The sequence below is a fragment of the Cynara cardunculus genome (genome assembly GCF_001531365.2).
Source record: "Cynara cardunculus var. scolymus isolate 2C chromosome LG 16, CcrdV1, whole genome shotgun sequence".
Classification (NCBI taxonomy): domain Eukaryota; kingdom Viridiplantae; phylum Streptophyta; class Magnoliopsida; order Asterales; family Asteraceae; genus Cynara; species Cynara cardunculus.
Window position 1 is genome coordinate 12,798,958 of NC_037543.1, and position 16,428 is coordinate 12,815,385.

The 16,428-nt window shown below is 35.2% G+C and overlaps 1 protein-coding gene across 1 annotated transcript; it reads left to right on the forward strand.

The window, feature by feature from the left end:
* The first annotated feature begins 502 nt into the window (after positions 1 to 502).
* On the forward strand, positions 503 to 15,101 carry LOC112529182 (protein FAR1-RELATED SEQUENCE 7-like). The gene is made up of 2 exons (XM_025140306.1): positions 503 to 854; positions 12,507 to 15,101. The coding sequence occupies exon 2, from the start codon at positions 12,515 to 12,517 to the stop codon at positions 14,813 to 14,815; it is 2,301 nt and encodes a 766-aa protein (XP_024996074.1). The 5' UTR covers positions 503 to 854; positions 12,507 to 12,514; the 3' UTR covers positions 14,816 to 15,101.
* Positions 15,102 to 16,428: the final 1,327 nt, after the last annotated feature.

Genomic DNA, 16,428 nt, shown 5'->3' on the forward strand with positions numbered 1-16,428 from the left:
GTTTTTATATCTTATTACTTAAAATATTTATCCAAAATATTTCATGTCAAAATCTAAAATTTAAATTTTATTTAATTACTTTGTTAATTATAAGATATATATTTGTGCCAACAAATTTTATAGATTAAAAAATAGATCAAATCCTAAAAATGAAAGTTGGAAAGAGACCAAATTTGTTATAAAAAGAGAGAGTTTGAAAGACCAAATCTATTATAATAATATAAAATATAAAATAGTTTGAGGGACCAAATCCACCTATGAAAATTGAAGTTGGGAGAGAGAGGAGAGTGAATAGTACCTCATTGACGAAAACTTAAAAAAAAAGTTAAGGAAGAAACCATATCCGTTATAAAAATGAAACTACCGAAAGATTTTGTTTAATAATTCTTTTCAAGGACTTTGCTTGTTAATTTATGTAAACAAATGTACCAAATTTGTATTTAACTCTTGGATAAGTTTCCGATGGAGTGATGATATCATTCATTTCAGCCAACGGTCCCACCGTCAACACGAAGAACATACACCCAAATACCAACAAGGACCGCACTCCTCCCCGCTTCTACCGAGAGAGATTAAGCTAAGCTGATTCGATCAATCCACTTCGATTCCTATTGGTCATACTTGTTGTCAATATCTCCAAGTTTCTTCAGATCAAATTGTCTACAAAGATGGGTGGAATTTTCTTCGGTTTCCATCGTCGTCTTAATCCTTCTCTCGCAATAAGCAGGGGCAAAAGATGATTGATGCTTGCGAGTTTTCTAGGGATCGAATGATTATGTTATTGCTTGCTGAAGAACTAGTATTTTTCACACCGCTAAAACCCTAATCGAAGTAGTCACTGCCGATATGCAAAGGTAAGAAAACCCTAATTTTTTTTTTATTTTGCAAAATTGCTGCATTTGACGTACTATTTGTTGTCCGTAGTTGCTTATGCATTATCTTTCGGTTTTCACTGTGAACTTAGGTTCTTTTTCTTTCTCTTCTGGAGTTCCACACCCCCCCCCCCCAAAAAAAAGGCGAGTTGACATTGGATTTCTTAATGTCAAAAGAATTGAATGCCAGATTCATGTGTATATTATTGAAAAGTTAACGCCAACTTAATTTTGTTTCTGCTAATTGCTGCATGCCGACAAGATTGGTCAAGAATTTGAAGTCCATAAAACTGCTGAAGTTGAAAAGTGGAACCCTTTGGCATTGGGGTTTAAGGAGTAGATTTTTTTCTTGGAATAAACGGAGTACATGTCGGTGTCTTTGCTTCACACTCATAATATGATTAGAAACACCCATCACTATTCCAAATGAAAGAAGAAATGAAATATTGTGTAATTGTCCATATTCTTATCTTCTTCAGATGATACATGGATCAACAGTATAGAACAATTTAAATATTTAATTTTTTAAAATTGAATAGAACGACTATATCTTTTTAAATGATAATGAATCTGTTCTTTTCTATTATATCAGTATTTTCTATTTAATTCATATTGGATTAGTCTATAATATTTGAAACTTAGTTTGGTTGGCTCTTCCTTTTGTCTTGTATCTTTGCTTGGGGCATTTTATCTTGAGTTGACAGTGAAGTCGTGGTGTTAGGATAATAGTTTTATTCATGTTAAGTATTGGATGTTGTGGGAAAGTTTTATTGCATAAAAGATGGAGCCTAAATTCTTTTTCAGTCTTCTAATTTTATACATGGCTTTATAGAATATATGGATGATGGAGATAACCCTGGGCATATGCTAGGAGACAATTCAGTTTATTATTGTATTTTGGACGAGTTTCAGCAGCTAATACACTAGGGAAAATGATAAACACATGAGAAAAGGTGTAAGCGGGTACTGTCAAGTTATGCCCAAGCTAAATCTTGAGGTTTTTAGAAAGTACATAGCCTTTGCTAGATTGATGTAGCTGATATTATGCAAATTAAACCAAGTTAAAGGTGGTTAATCATTATCTAGAAGACTTATTGTTTGGTTTTTAAGAGGCGCTGAAGTCTTATTTCACTTTATATTGATAAGAGGTGGTCCTGAAGTTTGAACGCATAATAAATAAGACTGTTTGTTATTGTAAACTGATAAATTTTGAATGTGTGTAATTGTGTATATTACCCCTCAAAATACGTAAATAATTATCAATAAATCTTTTGTAACTATAACGTTCATTTTCAAACAATTTTTTTGGTGCTTAAATAACCATATGAGCTCATAGATAATCCACTTCAGCTTCAAAATCAATATAATCCTATGTTTGTTCTTCATGACAGACAACTACAACCCCATCTAGCTTTACAGTCTCTATCCACATTAAAATTAAAATGCATCAGAGTCCACAAAACCATTGGTGGTAGCCGTACCTACTGATTCAGTGTGGATGCCAAATCTGGAGCACAATGATGTTGGAACCACTAGAAAAGAAATTCTCGAACTTGGGTCCCTTGTAAACCTCATAGCCACGAACAAAGTAATCTCGGAGAGAAAGAGTCATGAAAATGCTAACAAAATTGAACTGAGGTTATCAGATTATAAACAAAATCAATACCAAAATCAAACCCATTGCCTTCAAAGAAACCATAATCACCAAACCAAAACTTGCATTTAAATGAAAGTACGAACCTAGAAGAGCACGAACCACATGAGATCTGTTGGCTGTGTTTTTAGATCAAAGACGAGGATTGAGTGGAGCGATTGAGGTGGAGCAGGGGTTATTGAGGTGATGATGGCACCGATCGATAGAGGGGAAGAGAGAGCACCAATTAGAGAGGGGAGGATAGAATTTGGAACCCTAGGTTTGATTTTGTTTAGGGAACAAGAGGACGGTAAGAGCCTAATAAGAGACGTGTTTACCTCTTGTCCAATAAGAGGACGGTAAGGGGTTTTATTCTCTTATGAAAAAGAAAAAGCCAAACAGGCTGAAACCTCTAACCTCTTATTCAATCCGTTATAAGTGGTGAATAAGATGTTTTTTACAAAAAACAAACACCACCCTATAATTTTTTTTTAAATTAAAAACTAAAAACATCAACCGAAATACATTTTCTCATATTCTTTCTATTTTCTCTCTTCATTTGAAATTTGTAATATGTAATCTTACCCTTATTTTTCTAAGATGTTGCTTCTATCTACCTCTATATTCTCAATGACTACTTCAATGTAGTAACTGTGATATTTGGTATATGCATTTGCAACACCACTCTGTATTATGCACCTCACTGAATTGGTCTTTTTTTGTTGCACAACGCAACCAAACCCATTATATTAGATCTTTAGGCAATTGAGGCTTAGTTATTAGTTGATTACCTTGTGACAACAATTATATTTGATTGGAAATCCCCGTGTATCTTAGTGGGGATTCCAAAACCTCGAACTTCTTGAATAATGTATGTGATATGTGGTTAAACTAAGTGAGAATAACTTTTTAAATGACTTCTTAATGATCTCCTTAGCATCTTCTGGAGCTATGCTGTTACAGTGGTCAAAATTTGAAATAGTAGTCAAGACTGTGATTTGATATAGCGGCTATCATGATGATGGTAAAGCAGTCTATATAATAATTACAATTAATTTATGTATGTATAACTTAAAACATTATATGTATTGAATAAAAATGCATAGTCTCAACTTTCAACATCAAAACATCAACTTAGAACCAGGCTTTGGCCGGGAAAAAATGTTTGGGTGGTTTATAAATTAAAAAATGTGAAGGCTAAACAGAAAAAACAAACTAAAACAATATGAAAGTGATGAACTCACTAACAATTAAAACAATACGAAAGTCTTAGCTGAGTCAATAATAGACTATCCAGAAGCAAACCTGAACTAAAAATTGATACATGCTTTTATAAAACACAATTAAATTTTTTTTGAATAAAACCTACCAATCTACTAAAGAATGATGAACCTACTAACAATTAAAATGCATAAAGAATAACTACTCAGAACTTTGTGGGAAAGAGGGACTGAGAAGTAAAAACCAAGAAAATAGTCGAGTTTTGGAGTAAGCTAGAGTGCAGGACAAATGGCGGTCATATAGCACTGCTCTTAGCAGCAATGGTGATTTGCTCTGCAATTTTGCCGCTGCTATTCTGTCGGTGACCGCGATATGCAATACCACTGCGATAGCACCACTACAGTGGCACGATTGGCAGCATAGTTCTAGAGCCTCTCTGTTTGATATTTTGTTGCATTGCATTGATGATTACAAGTGGAAATTAAATAAATCTAATCACTGGAGGGAGATTTAAAGAGAATAGTAGGATTGCACCTATATCCCTAAATATTGTATGAATAAGTAATTGCTAGAATTTTCTAAATTAATCGTAATTTCTTAGTTTGGCCATGGAAAGTCTTTTATCCATGAAATGCTTGAAGCTTCGTTGATGGTTTATTTATGTGCAAGTACACGATGATAGTTTCATTTTGATCCATCATTCTTTACCATTTATCCTTTAATAATGGTTGATACACCTCGTTTGGGATTAGGGTTTTAATGATGAGAGTTGAGTACTTGAGTTAATATCATTTGATACTCGAACTTTGTGTCAGGCGATACATGGAATTTATTACGTTATGTTATTGTCATGAATCTAGCTTGGTTATTATGTCATATTTTTTACAAATAACCTGATATGTTACCTGATCTGGCTTTCTAAACACCCTTAAATACACCTTTGAATTTCCTCTATTTTACCCCCTTTAATAGTGGGGTTGCACCTGTATCTCTAAATATTGCTTGAATACAATGCTTTGTGATTAACTATAAGATGTGGGATGTAAAGAAATGAGCCACAACCACAACTTTGCATGCGATTGTGATGTGTTTTTAGTCCCTTGACGCCGCAGTATTTCAAGTATTAAGTTTATGAGAGTTGCTCAGTCTCGAGAACGCTATGATATCTAAGCTAGGAAAGGAGAATGCCCTTTAGTTATTTCCGAAGGGTTTGAAGGTCTAGAATGAGAATATTTCTCTCTCTAATTTCAAGCAGTTGCCGAATAATATCTTAGTTATGTAAACTGTTTTATTCTAGCTTCACAAAGAGATCATTTTATGTACTAACTGTTGTATGGACGTAATGTCTATTGACAATGGGTTGCCCAGGATTTGAACCCGGAACTAGTCGGATGGAGTAGATAATTTCCTTGTTAAATAAGTAAAAATTTTCGTAAAATAGTTGACCGCTTCATGCATATTACTCTATTTATTAACATAACAGTTTGAAACGGTGGGGTAGCAAATCAAAATATAAAAACTCTCCAAGTTTAACTCATAACTCCCTTGTTTTTGGGTGTGAAGTAGTGTCAAACCAAAATACGCAACGACCATGGAAATAAATATGAATCAACACGTTCAATAAAGAAATTACTTCTTCCTAGATTATTTTTTTTTCTTACGACACATCCTCTTAGGCAGAAAGACGGATATTCCTTGCTCATTATCAGTCACCAACAATTACTAGTACACCATTATGATTCCTAATATAGGAGTAAAAATAGGGATAAGCRTCCATATGATCCCATAGACCTCTTTTAAGGATTCCAATCTAGAAAAATAATTGATAGCTTGTACTTCTGTTGGATCAATTGCTCGAATGGTATGATCCCTCCGTCACCCCATAATGAAAGGGGTGATCTCGTAGTTCTTGGTCTGTGAAGATGCGTTGTTAGGTGCTCCCTTTTATTCTCCCATTGAGGCCAAACCTAAACCTGTGCTCCAGAGATAGCTCAACCGCTATTCCATCCCCGTTTTCCATTGAGCCTGCCATAAATTAGTGAAACGTTACACATAATATGCCTATCCCCCATCAGTGTATTTTTTATTTTCATATCCGTAATAGTGCGAAATTGGAAAGAAGGAAACTGGCAATGCAATGTAGTGGGACTCTCATGTCGATCCGAATGAATCATCCTTTCCACAGAGGCAAATCTTCGCCTGTTAGGTAAGAGCAATTTAGTAAGAGAGCTCAGATAGCAATACCGATTCGATCCGATCTACTTTAATTCCGGTTTCAAAAATAGATAATTTTGTATCCAACTGTATAAAGGCAAGCGTAGATCGTGTTTGGTACTGCATGGTTCCACTCTGCAAGAATTCTGAATCATTTAAATGGGGCGTAGCCAAGTGGTAAGGCAACTGGTTTTGGTCCCGCTATTCGCATCTAGTAGATATTGAACTACAAGAGTTGCTCCTGGGAACTAGAATGCGGCGAACCTATTAGACAACCCGCCCCTTCTCTTTGAGTTTCTTTGGTTAGTGACTCAAGTTCTACCTTATATATCATTCTAATTGGTAGATGCCATATGTATAACATAAAATAATTCCCCTTTAATTGCTAAGAATGGTGCTAGATACTCCTCTCTCATATAATGCGACACTTTCTTTTCTTAGGATGTTCCAAGATAATGCAATATTTCATTTTTAGCAATATTTCATTTTTAGCAAAATTTAATCCAAAAATATCTTTTTGTCCACTAGTAATCAGTGTAAGATATTGATAGCATTAATTTTAGCCAAGAAGGTTACTCTACTTCATTATTGAGGGGCATCTTAGATATTTGACTAGTAATCATATTTTTATTGAACCATGAACCCAGTTAAATTTTGCATTCATTTTGGGATAGAGGGAATTTTATGTTTACGTTTAAACTACTTCTGTGTGATGCAATTCCACTACTGTTTGATATTAAATCATATAAATAATCCATACTATTTGGGAAAACAATCCTTTAGGGTTCAGTCTACAAACTTATATCTATTTGATATTACAAACAGAATCATGATATGTATTTTCTTTAGCAACACATACATAATCGGGTAAGGGTATCATATCGTATTGCGTAGAAATGTTGTCTTCTCATCTCAACTACTCTCCCCCCTCAAAAAAAAATCTTCTCTCTCTGTAATGATTAAATAATCATGCCTAGAATGTAAAATTTAAATTTTGTATCGGCATTAACAAAATTATCCACAAAAGAAGACTTATTTGTAGTTGTCTTGTTAAATTATACTCTATGGTTTTCAATAGTTCATCTTCTTCTTTGGTTGGCAAAAAGAAATGGCAGAAAGAGAAGTAATGTATAATGTGTTTTATCCTGCATGTTTTGGAGGGGTAAGATGAGATGACTTCTGTGGACATTTATATCAGATTTCATTATTGGTGTTTACTTGATTGCTAATAATGTATTGTACAAACTTATAATGATTATAGTCTGTATTGTACAAACTTATAATGATTATAGTATGTATTTGTACAAACTTATAATGATTATAGTATGTATTTGTACAAACTTATAATGATTATAGTATGTATTTGTACAAACTTATAATGATTATAGTAACTTATAATGATTATAGTATGTATTGTACAAACTTATAATGATTATAGTAGGTATTGTACAAACTACAAACTTATAATGGTCATAGTATGTAGGATGGTATGGACTATGGGCAGTAAATGTGACATACTAGGTCCACTACTTGAGGGGTTTTATTCAATCAGAAGAAAGTTTTTGATAAAATATATCATTGTGCAAGGATATAGTCTTAGGCCCAGATGGATCGCTTTAGGTATATTCACCTTCACTCATAATGTGACTAGACGGGTATCTTAAAAGGCATGGTGAGGTATTTTATTTGCTTTTTTTATTTAGCAGAGTTTCATCGAATTTGGTTTTCTCCTATTGTAACATGATCATGTACTGATGTACTTCTTGACATGGGTGACCTGTGGCAAATCTTGGATCTGGTTTAGCTGGTCCTTGATTTTAAAAAGCACGATGTGATCCGAGGCGGTAAGGGTCCCGGAAGCCGATGCGTGATGCGGATGCGCTCGCATCACACACGTGATGCGCCCGATATCCAAAAAATACTTATAAATTAATTCTACATATCAATTTCTACCTTAAAAATACTTACCTATCAAAATACTTCATTTATAACATAAAGTAGTTCAAAAAGTGGCATTAGAATCTTAAAAAGTTCGTGAATCGGAATAACATAACACACAAACTACTACCATRAAGAACACAAGTAAATGTCTAATAGTCCCCAATCCCTAAACTAAATGACCAAGTGACCAACTAATACTCCCCAAGATCAACATCATCAAACCCCAACACGGGTTCATCTCCCTCATCATTATCAAACCCTCCAATATCTGCTTCCACCTCAACTTCATCATCTTCACGACTCATGTATATGTTCTTAATTTGATATGCGACTTGAGACTTGAGAGGGGCTTCTATTTTATTAGGTCATTATTACGTTCTATTTTAATCTACAAAAAGCCCAACTAAAAACCTCTAAAGAATGAAAAAGGAGTCCAAACATGAAACATACAGGATGCGCTGATGCACGCATCGTGTGATGCATAGGTGATGCGACCACGTTAGAGAGCATCATGGAATCGCTTCGCATCAGCCCCTCTGATGCATTACCTCCCGCGCATCTCAGCGCATCATGCATCGGAGGGCATTATGCGCGCATTTTTAAACCAAGAGCTGGTCATTACAATTTCTATCCCATATCTAATGCTAACTTGGGTTCCTGACTCAGTTGGCTTATTATGATACTTGCATACTGCTTGCATGTGTTGGCACAGAAATGGCCTTGGCATGAGATTCCTTCTGCGATATTATATATTCTGTTGTGATAAGTTCCTTAGGTGTAAATTGCAGAGTAACTGAGCTACTCTTTAGAGTTTTCTGTTTTTTCTGGAGCTTCAGCTGGGTGTAACAGCCTCCACCATATGCTATCTTCTTACTAAATGGTTGTTGGCCATAGTTCGTCTAAATATATTTCAACCAGGGGAGGATCATCTGCTTTCAGCACTCTAAACCTCAAGGTTTTGTATGAACATTTTTTTGAATATGAATATATAAGAAACCATTGCTTGCTGGAATACTAGACCTACTAAAGGAACCAAAATAGAAGGAAAGCTGAGAGTTGTCATAGAATGGGTGACTCGATTTACTATTTGTACATGCTATTAGCCTATTATTGTTTAGGTATTTTTTTAATTATTTATAAGTTATAATATAAAGATATCTTATTATAATTTGGTTATTCTGAATTGGAATTATTATTACTTAATATTTATTAAGTATAGATCTAATTATTTAAGTGAGTATATAATATTAATATAGTTTTTAATGAAAGATTTGAAAGGATATGGATGGGATATTATTGTATTATTGTTATTCTTTTCTTCATTTTTACTTATGGAGAGGAAAAAAGGGAGGGCCCTGATATTATGTACTTCATGTTCTATTAGTAAGATTTTTTTGTGGTGTCATTGTGTATTTTACCCATATTTAATCTTAAAAGGATTAAAATTCATATAGGAATACTTCTAGTAGGGATTTATTTTATTGGTTCATCAATAGTGTTCGGCTGTAATCCCTTTTTGACTCTGGACCATAGATTCTACTATTGTTAGTGAGAAATAATGGAATAACTCATGTCTTTTACAATAAAATGATAGATAGAACTGTCATGAAACGACTTATTAGTCGATTTATTGATCAGTATAGAATAGGATATCTATCACATATATTTCTGTACTAAAGGCACCAAAATAGAGGGAAAGTTAAAAGTTGTCATAGAATGGGTTAATGAAATTCTGATCTTCTACATCCTAGGTCTTCGCTTTCCATCATCGGGATTATGTTCTTCATGAAACCTTTAGACCGATTGACACAGTGATCGTGAAACTATGTTGACACTCTTAGACATCTTAGAAGATAAATATGGAAGCCTGGTCTATCTCATCTTGATTAGAATAGGGACGACCACTTGTGGAATTTTTACTAACAAATTACCTGGCCAATTTTTCTAGTAAAATCCATTTCGATAATTCTAGTATTTTAGGATCTCTTTATTTGTCGTACAAAAGACTTTCTGAATTCCTGGATTTTTTATTCATAAATCTCGATCCAATATAAAAAATTTGTTTCAAAATTTCATAATTTAAAGTCATGAGTTTTTATTGACCTTAGGATAAAAATCGCAACTTTTTCCTTTTTTCCTTGAATGTGTTATTAAAAGGTAAAGGATTTAATTCTTTTAATAAATAAAGTTCTTAATCAGATATGAATCAAGTTGACAGACCCCTTAACTATTATGGGGGTTAATAGAACGAACCACAATTTTACCACTAAACTATGCCTGCTACAATGCAATTATTTTATATATAGATGGATCCTCTGTCGAGGTGCTTCTATATATGTGTATATCAACTTATATATATATTGCCTGTATAGTACACCCATCCAAGTGTTCAATCCACCAAGCCCTTTTAACTCAGCAGTAGAGTAATGCCATTGTAAGGTGTAAGCCCTTCTTTCGCAATCCGAGACGGGGCTTCATACCTTCTTTCTAGTCGTCGTAATTGAATGAAGAATAGCTATATTATTAATAGTAACAAAAAAGTAACCGGATAGATTTTTTTATTTATCTTGTCACAAAAATGTATTTTTTGAATTATCACAAACCCAAGTTATTAATTACAATAAGTTCATATATATGCATATATATATGTATGTATGTATTCTTCAATATAATCGACCATCTTTTTTCTTAAAGATTGAAATAATGGAATTCTTTTTGGAAGACAAGGAATATTTCATCCCGAATCAAGACACTAAAAACTTAAAATTATGGAATGAATCCATGGAAAGGCTGGTTAAGAGATCATTATCAGTACGATTTATTTCAACTCATATCCTTGCTTTTCAATCTGACTTTAATTTTTCTCCCCAATTTGATATTATGGTGACGTTAGAGACCAAAATTTAGTTATTTTTTAATCAAAGAATTCGAAGAACTGGACAAAGAAAATGGAAAAACTAAAGTTGCATTGATTCACAAAGACTTTCTCGGGAGAAGCTAGAAAAGAGATATCGAAGTAATTTTGACGATTCAATTCAATTGCCAAAATCGTGAAAAGTAGATAATCTCTTGAAGGACGTTATAATTGCAACAAGAAGAAAGTATGCTACATAGATTAGTTTCTAAAGTGCATAACTGCATATTCTATTTGATTGTATGCATTATCGTGTGGTCATGTGCATGCATAGTGCAAATAGGGGGAGTTAATTACATGAACATAAGAAGCTTTGAACTTTTTACCTATGTAGCGGTGTGAGTTGTCAAAACATGCAGGCAAGGGTAAGAGTAAAAAATTCATATGAATGATGAAGGAGCACTATCACCTCTGGATGTATTTACTTAAATCTACTTTTGATCACTTAGCTGAAACACGGAAAAAACGTTAAAAGAGAACGCTGAAGTTCATATGAATATGAATACCATTGCAACCTTAGCAAGTCCTAGATCTCATTAATATAGTGATATGTGTTGTATCTCACTTGAGTACTGTGTTTGGCTAAAACATTATACTGAGATGTTGCAAAGCTGTGGTAGCAAGTGCACAAACCCTTATGGCATGGTCCTCTAGTCATTTGTAGTCTAATGCTATTTCGTCTACGTGATTTACAAATCTGAACCAGAATTGCAAGTACTATCAGTTCCCTTTGTTGAGAGTTATCTCAACAAAGAAGCAAATTGATTCAGAATTGAAGAAAGTTGTATGATTTTTAATGGCTGAATTCCAACTAGCAGATATATATGCAATAAGTATAAAATATAACTCTTTTGGTGGATCTTTTATATGTATCGAAATAAGCCAGAGATGATAGAGATCTAGGAGGAATTTTTGGGGGAGTAAAAAGACGCTTCGTTTCTTTTTGTCCAAGGAACTCCCAATTCTCTGGCCAATATAGCCCTCCTAGAGGTTGGGCTCTCCTGGTAAGTGTTTTACAAGTTTCAAGATCCTACCACTACTCCCTGAACACCCTATTTATATCTGAGCTATTCTCCCGACTAACTCCTCTTGACCGACTAACTAATCACCCACCTTCTGTTAGTTAGTTATACATCAGTGATATCACCTCTTTGCCCCTGATTCTTGTTTCTTCTAACATATGTTTTGTCTCCTTCGTAGCATGGACAAGTGATTATGCTAACTTCACATGTCTGATTTCATTTCAAGGTAAGAAGTATACTGAATCAGTGATTTTCTTCATGAAGGGGAAAACACTACTGTAGGTGGATATGTACATCAAACGAAGAAAAAAATATTCATTTCCAGATCTACATGGACAAACCTCATACTGGTAACGTGTTAGTCATATGATGATGTTTAACGGGGGTTGTCTGACGTTTCAAATTAGTCATAAAATTAATATTTCATTGTACGTGTCTTCAGTATATTGTTTATAGGGAGGACGTTTTTTTTGTCATGATTTTCATGAAGGCAAATTGCTCGAGTGGTAATTATGTACTTAATATGAGCTTTAACTCCTTGTGCATATTACTTTTGGCTTCTGCTTGTATGGAAATGATTAAACAGACTTTGAAATCGTATTAATTATGTATGATATGAAATATTAGTTGAATGTGGTTGGTATTATCTGTAGCTCTTATACATAGCCTTTTTTTGCACTTCTTTTCAGGAACTGATATGAATAGGCAAGATCTAGGGAACACCATGACTGTAAGAGCAAAACCTGGTCTAGCGGCTTTCAAAACTAATGGCCAGAGGGAGGATGAAGGAGAGTCTAGAATGGATCCATATGTAGGGTTAGAATTTGATTCTGCAGAAGCGGCACAGGAGTTCTATAATTCTTATGCAACTCAAATCGGATTCAAAATTAGGATTGGTCAGTTATATAGATCCAGAGTTGATGGGTCAGTTGTTTCAAGAAGATATGTTTGTTCAAAGGAGGGTTTTCAAACCAACTCAAGAACTGGTTGTCCAGCTTTCATAAGAGTACAGAAGGGAGATTCTGGGAAATGGGTTCTAGCAAACATAAAGAAGGAGCATAATCATGATCTTGACATCTCAGGTGAAGTCCGTACTCCCACTATACAAAGAAAAGTTATTCCAGCTCCAAAAACAACATCAGTTGTGTCATCAAGGACAGGAATCAGATCACTTGAGGATGATGGCCCATCGGGTGTTATTGATCTTAAACGTCTTAAAAGGGAAGAGTTAGAAGCAGAACCCAGAGGTGAGCCTTGCAAAGGTCTTGATTTCATATCTGCTAATGAAGCATACAAATTTTACTACACATATGCAGCTAACATGGGTTTCAAAGTGCGGATTGGTCAATTGTTTCGTTCAAAAAATGATGGATCAATTACGTCTAGAAGATTTGTGTGCTCCAAGGAAGGGCATCAGCACCCTTCAAGAGTAGGTTGTGGAGCGTTCATGAGGATACAAAGGCAAGATTCTGGTAGATGGGTGGTTGATCGTCTATCAAAGGAACACAATCATGAACTTGACTCTCCGGAAGACGCCGGTCGGAAAATCGCTGCTGCTGCGAAAGGTTTTAAGGAAGAACTGAGTAGTGGATTGGAAAATTTGGATTTACTTGAAACAAACGGTGGTTTGAGCCTTGTCAAAAGAGACAGAGGAAGTGGCATTGGAAGTAGGTGGTATAGTGTGCTCCTTGAGTACTTCCAGTCTCGTCAAGCTGAAGATACAGGCTTCTTTTATGCCTTGGAAGTTGACAATGGCAGATGTATGAGTCTATTCTGGGTCGATGGCAGGTCGAGATTCTCCTGCACTCAGTTTGGTGATGCTATTGTTTTTGATACATCGTACAGGAGAGGGAGTTTTACAGTTCCGTTTGCTTCTTTTGTTGGTGTGAATCATCATCGGCAACCAGTGCTTTTAGGATGTGCGTTAATCGCAGATGAGTCAGAAGAGTCCTTTACATGGGTTTTCCAAGCATGGGTTAGAGCAATGTCTGGAAAGCGTCCCGTATCTATAATTGCCGATCAAGACAAATGCATTCAAAATTCAATTGCACAAGTTTTCCCGGGAACCCATCATCGGTTTTCCGCGTGGCAGATTGTTTCTATGGAGCATGAAAATTTGGGGGCACTACGGTCCATGGATGAGTTCAAATTTGAATATGAAACTTGCATTTCACAGAGCCAAACAGCTAGTGAATTTGATTCTGCATGGAGTGTCCTGGTTACTAAATATAATATAAAGGAGAATGCTTGGTTAAAGGAGATGTATAAAATGCGAAAAAGTTGGGTCCCGTTGTATTTAAGGGGGATCTTTTTTGCTGGTATCCCTGTTGATGGAAGTATGAAATCCTATTTTGGAACGTTTTTGACGTCACAAGTACCGCTTAATGAATTTCTAATGCGTTATGAGAAAGCTACCGAGCATCACCGCGAGGAGGAGAGGAAGGAGGATTTCAATTCATTCAACTTGCAAACTGTTCTTCATACAAAAGACCCCCTAGAGGAGCAATGTAGAAGGCTTTACACAATAACAGTATTCAAGGTGTTCCAAAAAGAGCTCTTGGAAAGCTATAGCTACGTTGGAATAAAGATAAATATCGAGGGCGCAATCAGCCGATATTTGGTGCAGAGATGCGGCAATGGAGATGAGAGGAATACTGTTGCTTTTAATGCTTCAAATCTTAACATCAGCTGCAGTTGCAAGATGTTTGAGTTCGAGGGTATTCTGTGTAGGCACGCATTAAAGGTGTTCCAGATAATGAACATAAGAGAAATCCCGTCTCGCTACATCTTGCATCGGTGGACAAAAAGTGCCAAGTACGGAATTCTGCGGGATGTCGATTCTATTGGTGGATCTCAAGATTTTAAAGCATTGATGGTATGGAGTTTAAGAGAAGAAGCCCATAGCTATATCGACGCAGGGGCAGCATCTATAGAAAGATACAAACTGGCGTTTGAGATACTGCAAGAGGGTAGGCGTAATCTCTGTTGGCAAAATTGAAGAGCATACTGAACAAAGGTCCGTAACATCTCATCGACTTTACGCTTCTATTACTTTAAATTCTCAAACCAGTGTAGGGTTCAAGATTCTAATATTATGAAACTTGCATGCATGGATGACCATATCTCTGGTGGTTGTTTTCAGCAGTGTATTTCAGTGGGAATTTTATTTCCCTAATAGAACAGAAACCATGTCATCCATTTGTAATTTGCATTTTAGCTTTTAATATCTCAAGTAGCACCTGTTTGTGGTAAGCGGATGTTTCCTTGAAATTTGTCGGTTTTGGGCATAACTTCGTTTCCTAGTCTAAGATAAACACAGGAGGTGGTGCTTTCCATTTCATAGGGGAAAAATCAAATAAGGACCACAAAGATGTTGAGAACCATGAGAACCAATTGTAACCACCATTCAGTGAGTTTCATTTTAGGTTAGGCTTAAAGGTGGTATAATTGTTCATGTGTGTGGTTTCATATATGAAACATATGGACATGTTTGTTTCACATATGGAACAATTATATCTGTTCCTTGTATGAAACAACAATGTACTTTCACATGTGAAACTAGTTATCATGGTTTTCAACATTTTTCTTGTTCTCTTTTGATTTTCTCCCTCATACCATCTGCCTACTTTCATGGAGATATTGATGTTTTACATTCTTTAAGTTTTTATCGGGAACTAGATTTTTTATCACTCCATCGCAAAACAAAAACCATTGTACTTGTGACTGCAGGAAAAAAACACCGAAGTCTGCAATTTCTTGCATTTTTTTCATCGAACTTCCCACAACTTTTGGTCAAAAAGGCAAGACATTGCAAACTTGAATTTTTTATTGCATTTCAGAAGTAGAACGATTAATTTTGCAACGAAGTCATGAGTATAATGAATTCGCTTCTTTTCATTTTGTTGCTTCTCCAGAAGCTATTTTAAATAGCAGGCAGATAGTTGGTTTCCATATTGTTCATGTTCCAGTGCAGGTAGCTCTCATCACTTGGTTTAGAGTGGATAAAAAGAGTAATATGCGTTTCCTTCAGCTTGTTTATGGGATTGAAGTTGCTTGATCAAATTCAAGTTTAGTTGTTCAAATTTTTGTTGCGTTTGCTGCACCTGACACACCATATGTAGGAATCGATTCTGGCTACGTGCCACTGTGTCACGTGAAGTAGTTGCTTTTAAACAAAGGTTTACCCTAACCTGTAGGCATTCATTTTGATCTATACTTTGTGGTAGAGATCAGGTCTGCCTACATCTTACCCTTCCAAGTAGAGGTGGCCAAAAATCAGTCCCGAGCCGAGCCTTAACCGGTTACGGCCGGTCCCGATCAAGACAAAAACCGGTGATAACCGGTCCTGGTTCCGGTGAAATCTCCCATAACCGCTCAAGCTTACCGGTAACCGGTTAAGTCGTCCGGTCCCGGTTCCGGTCCCATAACCGGTTACGGCCGGTCCTTTACAAAAAAAATATTTTTTTTTTCAAATTTTTGTTAATTTATAATATGCTATTAATAAATTTGAAATATGTTATTTTTAATATGTTTTATTATAAATACGTTTTATTATAAATATGTTTTAAAATACGTTTTGTTATATATATATATATATATATATATATACAC